This window comes from Chlorella variabilis (genome assembly GCF_000147415.1).
Source record: "Chlorella variabilis unplaced genomic scaffold CHLNCscaffold_17, whole genome shotgun sequence".
Taxonomy (NCBI): Eukaryota; Viridiplantae; Chlorophyta; class Trebouxiophyceae; order Chlorellales; family Chlorellaceae; genus Chlorella; species Chlorella variabilis.
In genome coordinates this window covers 183,385-193,260 of record NW_005435071.1, presented here as the reverse complement: position 1 = coordinate 193,260, position 9,876 = coordinate 183,385, and the positions used below count along the sequence as shown (strand labels likewise).

At 68.8% G+C, this 9,876-nt stretch overlaps 3 protein-coding genes across 3 annotated transcripts; 1 reads left to right on the top strand and 2 right to left on the bottom strand.

The window, feature by feature from the left end:
- Positions 1-734: 734 nt before the first annotated feature.
- Positions 735-6,788, top strand: CHLNCDRAFT_136641 (hypothetical protein; the record flags this gene model as incomplete). Its single annotated transcript, XM_005845573.1, has 10 exons — positions 735-788; positions 1,347-1,406; positions 1,517-2,330; positions 2,521-2,620; positions 2,841-3,401; positions 3,566-4,111; positions 4,327-4,803; positions 5,016-6,152; positions 6,326-6,504; positions 6,721-6,788. 10 exons carry the CDS (start codon positions 735-737, stop codon positions 6,786-6,788), a joined length of 3,996 nt encoding a protein of 1,331 aa, XP_005845635.1.
- Positions 6,789-7,310: 522 nt separating this feature from the next.
- CHLNCDRAFT_136640 (expressed protein) lies at positions 7,311-8,118 on the bottom strand (the record flags this gene model as incomplete). Its single annotated transcript, XM_005845465.1, has 2 exons — positions 7,311-7,927; positions 8,082-8,118. The coding sequence occupies 2 exons, from the start codon at positions 8,116-8,118 to the stop codon at positions 7,311-7,313; spliced, it is 654 nt and encodes a 217-aa protein (XP_005845527.1).
- A 1,176-nt stretch (positions 8,119-9,294) lies between these two features.
- CHLNCDRAFT_136639 (hypothetical protein) lies at positions 9,295-9,822 on the bottom strand (the record flags this gene model as incomplete). Its single annotated transcript, XM_005845464.1, has 1 exon — positions 9,295-9,822. The coding sequence occupies one exon, from the start codon at positions 9,820-9,822 to the stop codon at positions 9,295-9,297; it is 528 nt and encodes a 175-aa protein (XP_005845526.1).
- Positions 9,823-9,876: the final 54 nt, after the last annotated feature.

The window sequence follows — 9,876 nt, the reverse complement described above, 5'->3', positions numbered from 1 at the left end:
GCAGGAGCGGTGTGAGGGGCTTGTGACGCGGCGGCGGCGGGGAGTCGGGTGGCGGCGGCGGCTGGCGGCGGCGCTCACCGGTCGGCGACTGCAGGCCTGCTGGCCAGAGCTCCATCGATCCCGCGCTGTCTCTGCACCAGTGGGATCAGCAAGAACGTCAACATCGGCCAAAGCAGAGCATGCCGGACCGTGACGCCTTCCGAAACGGTGGTGCCGCTCTCACCTGCACACGGTCATCCTGTGGCAGGAGACGCAGTGGCGGCATCCCGTGGGGCGGAAAAGTGTCGTGCCAAAGCTCATGGGGCCAGGGAGGGTCTGTTCAACAGGGGGAGGGGGGCGGCCAGGGTGGAGGGGAGGTATAGAGCTTGATGGATGGCCTCAAAGAGTGTAAAAGCGATGGGAAATGCGCTGGAGGGCAGGCAGGGTGTAGACATCACACGCTTGCAGCCTGGGCTCGTACCTTCTGCGCAGATCCCACCACGGTAAGAGGGGTTTGCTGGGCTTCCTTGAGGGAGTTGAGTCGTGTTTGATGTATCTTGAGCCAAGTCCGAGCGGTGCTTACACAAACACCGCTACCTTTATGGTAGGCGAGCCAGGTGTAGCGACCTGCAAGAGCCACCTGGCCGCGGCCTTACGCTGGGCTGGCAAGGACGCGCTTGGGAAGCGCCAGGAAGCTCATGTGAGAGTAATTTCAGATGCAGGGGGCATGGGCGGGCCATTGGTGCCGAGGCGCCATGCCGCCGCGCATGTTTGCCGCGGGCGGGCACACAGCTGTGCACAGCTGCAGGGTGGGGCTTCTAGCAGCAACAAGAGGATCACACCTAGCGTGGCCTCATGTGCGGGCCCCGCATAACCTTCCAGAGCTGCCAGTCACACCTGCCACATTTGTGTTGCTGTGTGAGTCGACCGCGCGGCAGCGGGTGCAGGTGTGATGTACTGTGAGGAGGTGGCCATTCACTTGCAGCTAAGGGGCATGCAGAGTGCACCCCAGAGTCAATGTATAGGCCCCTGGAAAGTTGTTAACCCACGCACCACAACAGCGTCGGAACGGGGCGGGCAAGCGGGGCCGTCCGGCTGTCGGCCAGGCTGGCGCTGCCGGCAGCGTGAAAGGGTTGGCCTCCGACGGCGGCAAACAAACCACCATGTGCTCATAAGTCTCTGCCGCCCTCTGGGGGCCTTGCAAGGCCATGGCAGGGTTGCCGGGCAGGGTGGAGCAGCTGGGTGGCGCAGCCGGGCGAGTCTGGTCAGTGTATTTTCCTGCTGGCGACATCGAGGGCAGCGAGCATGAGCTCAAATTTGAAGGGGAGGCGCCGGCTGTGCAGGCGCTGCGCCTGTTGCGACTGCAGCACGCTCTGCAGGCCCCCGGGCACCAGGATGCAGCCGTCTCGCTCGCGGCCGAGGTCCAGGTGTGCCAGCAGGCTGCCCGCGCCGCCGGGATTCCGGCCTGCCGCTGCCGCCGCCACTGCCCGCAGCTGGCCACCGCTCGCCGCCCGCTTGCCCCGCCGGTGAGCCACAGGCCTTCACTCGGCAGCAGGCGGCGGAGGAGGAGCAGGATGTGGACGACTGGTGCAACGAGGCCACGCTGCAGGAGCTGGAGCAGTACAGCGTGCGGGACCTGATCAGGTTGCTCCAGGGCGATGAGGAGGAGCAGGCGGCGACCGGCGGCGCCGCCCTCCCGTTCGCCGCCGCCAGTCCAGGCAGCATCCGCAGCACCGACAGCGCTGCGCCTGCACCCAGCAGAGAGCGGGAGGCAGCGCCAGCGGGCCTTGCTGCCGCCGTCAAGGAGGAACCACCCGTGCAGAGCGGAGCGGGGCAGGCAGCCGGCGTCGCCGCGGCGCCGGCGGCCCGCCTGGCGGCGGCCGGCGGCTGCCAGCTGGCGCCGGGGCCTGCGCAGGAGCCAGCAGGACCCCGCACGCTGCCCACACAGGACCGGCCCAGCTGCGTGACTGGCGCCAGTCCCAGCGAGGGCACGCCTGGCCTGAGCTCAGAGCCGCCGGCGGGCGGGGGCCCGCCAGCACCACCAGCCGTCCTGCCGCCACCCGCAGCAGAAACAGCACCACCACCCGCAGCGGCAGCAGCGCCCTCTCCGCCCGCAGCAGCAGCAGCAGCCGCGGCGCCGGCAGCGGCAGCGGCAGCGGCAGCCAGCGTGGCCTTGCCCAGCGGCCGCGGGGAGGAGCGAGGCGGCGGCGAGGAGGCGAGCGACTACCTCGGCGTGTGGCCGGCCGCCGGCCGCTGGCAGGCGCGCTTCTGGCTGCGCCTGGACGAGCAGGCAAGGCCCTGCCCTGAGGGCGGCCCCCACCAGCAGGTGGTGCCCGCCGGCACGGAGCTAGGTGAGCGCAGCGGCGCAGCACGCCTTCCTGGCCCTGGTGTGTGCCTCTGCAGCTGCTTGTCGTCAGGTGCTGGACGCTGTTGCGCCGCCCGCCTGCCCACCTGCCTGCCCGCCTGCCTGCCTGCCCGCTTGCCTGCCTGCCTGCCTGCCTGCCAGCCTGCAACCCCACCCCTGCCGCTCCCCCTGCACAGAGGCAGCGCTGGTGAGGGATCTGGCTGTGCTGTGGCATGAGCGGTGGTGCGGGCCGGCGGCGCTGGATGCCGCCACTGTGTTCAACTTCCCGGTGCAGCGGTGGGTGGCGCGGCACAGGGATGGGCTGCCACTGCCACAGGGGTGGGCAGCGGGCATGCATGGGCGTATGTGTGGACGCTGGCGGGGCCTGAGGTTGCTGCTGCGCTGGCTGCTGGCCATCTCTAGGCGGCCATTGGCCGAGCCGAGCCGAGCGCACGTGCCGCACGCGCATGCCGACGCGCCCAGGCGGTACCGCTCGCTGCGCCTGCTGTGCCTGCAGGTACTGCCACGACGCCCCCCTGGCCTGCGTGCTGGCCGAGCTGCCCACCTGGCCGGCGCTGCTGGCCTACCTGGCTGAGGCTCGGGCAGCCGGCTTCCTGCTGACAGCGGCCCAAGCGTACGACTCAGACAGGCTGCCGCCCACGCCCTGGCCCGACCCTGAGCCCCCCGCCAGCCCGCGGCGGGCCGCCAGGGCTGGTGCTGCAGCCGGGCCGCAGGGCGACGGCGCCGCGGGCGGCGGCGGCCGGCGCGGCCGCAAGCGGCGGGGCGAGGGCGGGCCCGAGGAGGCGGAGCCGCCCGCGCGGCGGCCGCGGCAGCAGCGGGAGCAGCGCCGGCAGGAGCAACGCGCGTCCCCCTACCCCGGGGTTGCCCCGCATGGCGCCAGGCTGTGGTGCGCATCCGTGGGGCTGCCGGCGGCCGGCGGCGCCGCCCAGCAGGTGCCCCTGCTGCTCCATGCCGACCCGGCAGTGGCGGCGGTGGCGGGGGAGGTGGCCGCCTTCTGGAAGCTGCACGTCCGAAGGGTGGACGGCAAGCAGCAGCAGCCGGGACGCCTGCACGACGCGTGAGTGGCCAGACAGGGGCAGGGTAGCCTCGGCTGGCTGGTGGGTTGGCTGGTTTGGTGGGTGGGAGTGCCTGGCGCTGCCTCGCGTGAAGGCGCAAGCTGCGGCTTGCCTCTCGCTCACCCCTGCCGTGCCTGCTGTGCCGCCTGCCCTGCCTGCCCTGCAGCTTCCTCCAGGACCAGCACCTCATAGAGCAGCTGCAGGGAGCGGAAGATGCCGAGCAGCTGCGCCTGGTGCTGCGCCGCCTGCTCGACGCCGGCTGGCTGCACCGCACCTCCCGCCTGCTGCGCCCCGCCCCGGGGCCTCTGGCCGCACAGCCGCCGCCGTGCGCCGCCACGGCGCCTGCCGGCGACACGCGCCAGCTGCTGGCAGCGGTGGCAGCGCCCGCTGCGGCAGCCGCGGCTGCCAGGGGGGCCGGCGCAGCGGCGGTGGCGGCGGCGGCCGCCGCCGCAGCAGCAGGCGCCGCTGCTGGCAAGGCAGCGCCCGTCAGGAGGAGCAAGTCCCGCTATGCTGGAGTGGTGCTTGATGGTAGCAAGTGGCGGGCGCTGCTGACTCTGTGCCAGCCTGGCGCTGCTGGCAAGGCCGTGAATTCTGTCAACGTGATGCGGCACAGCGACCCTGCGATCGTGGCGGCGGGGCGGGATGTTGCTTTGTACTGGAGGGCCGAGGTGTTGCGCCAGGCGGGGGCCAAACGAGCCATCCACCATGCCAGGTGCACCACCGGCTGCAACTTGCTGTATCTAGTGAGGGTCTTGAGAGCTGATGACGTGTCCCTGCCTGCCAGCCACGGCCAGGTTGGGGGCAACCTTCTCGGCATGCTCCTGCCATCTGCACGTCGCTTCCTAGCACCTGCAGAAACAACTGGGCTGCATGTGGCCCAGTTACCCAATGACTCCCTGTGTTGCCCTGGGCTGCCCTGCGCTGCAGATATGCGGCAGACGCGCGGCTGCGGGAGCAGCTGGCTGGCGTTGGCAGCGCGCACGCCCTGCGCGCGCTGTTGAAGCAGCTGTGCGAGGAGGGGCGGCTGGATGAGGTCGCGGAGCTCTTTCGCAAGGAGGCCGTGGCGCCGGCTCCGGGCGTGGTGGCGCAACAACCCGCTGCACCGCTGGCGGCGCAGCAACGTGCCGCAGCTCCTGGCGGGGGCGACCACGGACGTGGCGCGCTGGGTGTGCCCCGCACGACCCCTCCGCCTGGCGTCACCGGCGTGAAGCACCTGAATGGCCAGTGGCATGCAACGCTGTCTCTGCAGCAGGGCACGCAGGGCGGCGGCCCAGCCAGCGCAGCGGTGTTCTGCCACCCCGATTTTGCGGTGGCGGCAGCGGCCCTCGACCTGGCAGTCTACTGGAAAACGGCAGTCCTGGGTCAGAGGCATCACTTGCAGCAGCCAGCCGTGCTGCATGCCAGGTGCGGCTGCCTCCCTCCCCCGCCAACCCCTGAAGCCTGACTCGTAGCCTGCTCGCTCTTTGCTTACTTGCTTGCCTGGTGCACTGGCTTTCGGCGGTTCGGTTCGTCATGCATGTGCTCTGTCTGTCGAAGCAACTGCGCCTGCTCTGCTGCCTGCCGTCTGTCTCTGGCTTCTTGCTCATGCTCTGCCACGTGCCGCCGCCAAGTTGCAGGTATGCAGCTGATGCGGGGCTGTTGCGGCAGCTGCGATCCATCACCAGCGTGGATGCACTGAAGCAGCTGCTGAAGTGGCTGCACGCCGAGGGGGCGCTGCATGAGTCGGCAGCACTCCTGCAGCAGCATCGGGCGGCAGCGCCGCCAGCCGCAGCGGAGCGCGACTGGGTGCCAGAGGCAGGCCGTCCAGGCAGCCTGCACCGCAGCCGGAGCGCCCTGGCCGAGGCCGTGGCAGCTGCTCCCGTGCCTGCCGACTGGGAGCGGCACATGGCCGAGTGCCAGCAGCTGGCCCGGCAGCGTGCGGAGCGGTGGGCCGGCGCAGTAGGCGCGTATGACGCCAGCTGGCTGCTGCAGGAGGACCGGCTGCCGCAGCTGGCGCCAGGCAGCCCAGCAGAGGCGCCGCCGCCACGGCAACGCAGCCTGCTGCCTCGTCAGCAGCAGCAGCAGCAGCAGCAGCAGCAGCAGCAGCAGCAGCCACCGTCACCTAGCGCCTCGCCCCAGCTGCGCACCAGCGGCGACGACGAGTTGCTCGCCCGCATCGTGCACCCGCCGCGGCCGGGAGCTGTCCAGCATGAGCAGCAGGAGGGGCAGCAGACGTTGCAGGAAGGGCAGCAGCCAAAGCAGGCGGAGCGGCGCAGGCCGGCAGCCTCCCCTGTGTTGTCCCGAAGCCTGCGCGCCTCGCCGCAGCCCGCCCCAGCCCACCAGCAGCAGGAGCCAGCCGGCAGCAGCCAGGAACACTCTGGCGTCAAGCAGCAGCAGCAGCAGCCAGCGGGGACAGAGCAGCAGGCCTGTGAGGGCGCCGCTGCCATGAAGCAGCTGCAGGCTCTGTTGGATGAGCTTGCCATCGTGCCGGCTCCGGGCGTAGCAGACAGCGGCCTCGGCAGCAGCACCGCTTCTCCCTCGCCCCTGGCGCCAGGCCTGTCAAGCAGCGGCAGGCCTCCTAGGCAGGCGACCGAGGCACACACGCCCTCGCCGCCCTCGCCGGCTGGGCTGGCGCCGGTGGTGCCGCGCCCCGGGGATGTACTGCTGTACTGCCGAAACTGCCGCGGTGTGGGCGGCCTGCCGCTGCTGGAACGCCTGCTGGTACTTCACGCCCCGCAGCCGCTGCTGCCAGCCAGCCCCAACCGCAACGTCAGGTGGGTGCCAGGCGGCTGGGCCTGGCACGGTGCACCTCTGGCCGGGATGCGCGGCCTGCCCTGCCGCTGCCGCCGCGCAGCCGCCAAGCGAGGCGTGCACCCTGCCGGCCGCCACATGCGCGGCCGCCCTTGCTGCCAACGACTCACGCCGCCCTGGCCCCCCCTACATGCAGCCACCGGTGCGAGTGCCTAGTGCTGGGCCAGGGCGCCCATGCGCAGCAGCTGGCGCCAGGCCCGGTGGCCCGCACGGCAGAGGTGCAGCTGGGGCGCCTGGGGCGCAAGTGGCGGCTGCCGGCAGTGTCCGCCAAGACGCGCAACTGGTGCATCGAGGGCAGCGTGCCGCGGCCGCAGCGTGAGTCGGCAGGCGCCAGCGCCTTGCTGCTGGGCTGGCCGGCAGCGTTTTGAGTTGCCTCCACATGCATGGCCTGCCGTCCCATCACCTGCGCCCCGCTACCCCCTGGCAGCACGCGGCCGGGCAGTGTTCTATAACCTGGCATCCCCTGCCAACTCCTGTTGGCAGCCATCAACCTGCCGCAGCCTGCGCCGTTTTCCCTGCCCCTGGCTGCAGTCGCTGCAATCTTGGAGGCGCTGGCGGCGCGGGAGGCGCAGCCGGCCCAGCAGCAGGAGCAGCTGTAGCTGGCGGAGCGCGTCAGGCCTGCTGTAGAACCTGGCTGGAGGCGCTTTTCTACTGACCTTTCTCAGCCTGCATACATCCAGCCAGCCAACATGACCTCTCGCAATGCTGACTGGAACTTGTGACATGCTTTATAGCACTGAGTGATTTGGGGAAGCTATACGGGCAAAAGAATTCGGCAATCCATTCAGCACGGCGTCAGTGCCCGTGAAGATGAAGTGATTGGAGAAGTGATTTGGAAGAAGGGAAATCAGGGAGAGGCACAGGCTGAGCGACCATTGCTCGTTATTCAGGCATGGAAAACTGATGTTTTTATAGGTTGGTGAGACATGTGGGGAGTTTTGAGGGTAGATCAGTGACGGCAAGGCTAAGGGGTGAGAGCAGACGGGAAGGGTGACGGGCAGGCGATCCAAAACGAATTGCGACAGTGCAGCAGATGCAGGTAAAAATTAAGCAGTGTGCACGAAAGGAGTGCACGGTGTGGCATTGGAAGGAGCAGCAACATGTGGGATATCTGGGGCTGCTCAGTACGCGCGGATGGCTGCCGGCTGCGGCGCTGGGCTCAGCATGCCCTTGACCCTCCGCATCAGGGCCACCAGCGGGCTGTCAGCCGCAGTGGGCGCCGTCTGCGGTGTCGAGGTGGCGCTCTGGCTGCGGCTGCTGGCGGCCGATGGCGGCATGCTGATGACGACGGGGGTGGCGGAGCGGCCTGGCGCAATCAGGTGGCCAGCTGGCGCCGACGCTGCCCTGGCAAGCTGCACTGGCGGGAGTGCTGCTGCCTCGCCACACACGCGGCTGCGCTTGGCGGGCTGCTCCCGCAGCTGCGGCGGCGTGTCCTGGCGCTGCAGGGTGGGCGCCGCGAGGGATGCTGCCGCCGCTGCGGGTGCCTTGGCTGGGCGGGGCGGCTTGGCAAATGCGCCCACTGGCTGCAGCGCCCGCACATACACGACAGCGTCACCAGGCTGCAGGCCGCTGCCGGGGGTGAGCGGCAGCTTGACGCTGAGCGCCGGGAGGGCGCGGCGCTGCAGCAGCTCGTTGGCCGCGTTGCCGGCGACCGAGGAGCGGCGCCAGGCGGCGGGGTCCTCCATCTTGGCGCACTGGATGCTGAAGTCGAGCTGGCGCTCACGCAGCATGTAGTAGACTGCAGCGGGAAGGGCAGGGAGGCGTGGTGGAGGTCAGCGGCCAGCTGGCTGGTGCATGGTTGCGGCGGGCCCGGCAGCAGGCACATGTGGCGGCAGCAGCGGAGGCGACAGACCCAAGCAGGACCGCGCGAAACCCACTCCACTGCCACTCACCGGTGGGGGACTGCAGCCCCGCAGGCCACATGTCCATCGATCCAGCTGTGCTACTGCAGCAGGAGGGCGGGGTGGCGGTGGGTCAGAGGCTGCTGGTTCCGACAGTCATGACCGGTGGGGGCAGCGCCCCAAAGCACTCCCCAGCCCTCACCCCACGCCCCCCGCTCACCTGCATTTCGTCATTGAGTGGCATGACACGCAGTGCCTGCAGCCCGTGGGCCGGAGGCGGGCGGAGAGGAAGCCCATGGGTGTGTGGTTGGGCCTCTGGGTGCGGCAGCGGTGCCCCTGGCGGTCGCAAGAGGCGTGGGAGATGTGTTGGGTGGTGGGTACAGGGATAGGAATGAATCAGCGGTGCTTGGGAGCGGGCTATCACCCTGCAAAGCACGGGACACAAAATTGGAAAGCGGCTTTCTCGCGAGACCCTTCGGTCACTTGCTCCTCTCTGCGCTCTCGCACCTGCCACTGCTGCAGAAAGTCCATGTGAGCCAACATCCCACGTTTCAGAGGCGCCCACAGTATCCAGCGCCGTTGCCATCTCCCTCCTCCACCGCCGCTGCCGCCGCCGGGTGAGTTGCCAACGGTGGTTGACCCACGACCAATAAGCCTCCACCCCCCCTCCAAACCTCTACCAATGGAAGGAAAATGCCATGTCGAACGCCTTCCACAGTTCCTTGCATTTCCTGGGTTGTCCAGTTGTGGCCACCTCACAGGAACTCGCCGTGCTGGTGACAGGCGGGGCACAAGCCGGCGCTGTTTCAGGGGGAGCAGCCAGGAGGGTGACCACAGTGCATCGTATATGCAAATTCCTTTTGGCAGAAGAGAATTCCAATTGCTCCCTTCAAGCCCCAAACAAATTCATATTCCCAATTCCCCTACTCCTCATTCGAAGCCAAATTAATTAGTGTAATGTCCATGTGTGTGCTGTGCAAAAGCATCACCTCAGAAGCGACCACAGCTGGCGACCGAAGCTGGCGACCGAAGGCTGTGACAGCCTGCTTGCTTGTGTGGGCTTACAGTCTGGTTTCAGCAAGAACAAGCTTGCAGCACAGACTTTGTTGTTCGAGCAAGGAGGGATGAAGCAGGGAACAACAGGCAGGACAGGCCAACTGACAGGTCACCGAGCGTTTAGTGTGTGAGCGGGCAGGCAGTACTGCATGTTGTGGAGCAGGTGTGGTGCGGTAAGAGCAAAGGGGGTGGACATGAGAGTGGGGGTTCAGGGCGGGACTGCAGGCAGCGCAACGGTGGCGGTCAGCCAGCGCTGGTGACAGGCGGCAGCAAAGGCGGCGAGGCGGCACGGTTTCTGGCTGAGGAAGCGGTGGGGAGGATGGGGCTCAGCAAACAGGTCAGGAAAGTTGAGGCGCAGCGGGGCGTAAAGGGGGCAGGTGAGCAGCATGTGGGGGGCATCTTCAATGCCGTCGTGGCAGTGGGGGCAGACTCGCTGCTCTCGGGGGCGCCGCGTCCAGCGGCCGGACTCTTCCGCGCCCCAATTCGACCCGGTGCGCAGCTGCGCCAGCGCCTCGCGGTCCTGCCGACGCCGTACTGCATCCAGGTAGGTCTCGCGCTGCCCAAACATGGCGGGCGCCAGGTTGAGGGCGCCCACCACGTTGTGCACATAGTGCTCCAGCCGGCTGGCGCCGCCCTTCGCCAGCGCCTCCTGGAGCTGCGCCAGCTGGCGGCGCTGCGCAGCTTCCCCCAGCTCGCCGAGGTCAACAGGTGCTGGCTGCTGCAGGTCCAGCTGCATGCCGACCGCTGCGAGACCGGCCGCCAGCTGGGCAGCCCAGGACTGCTGTGCCAG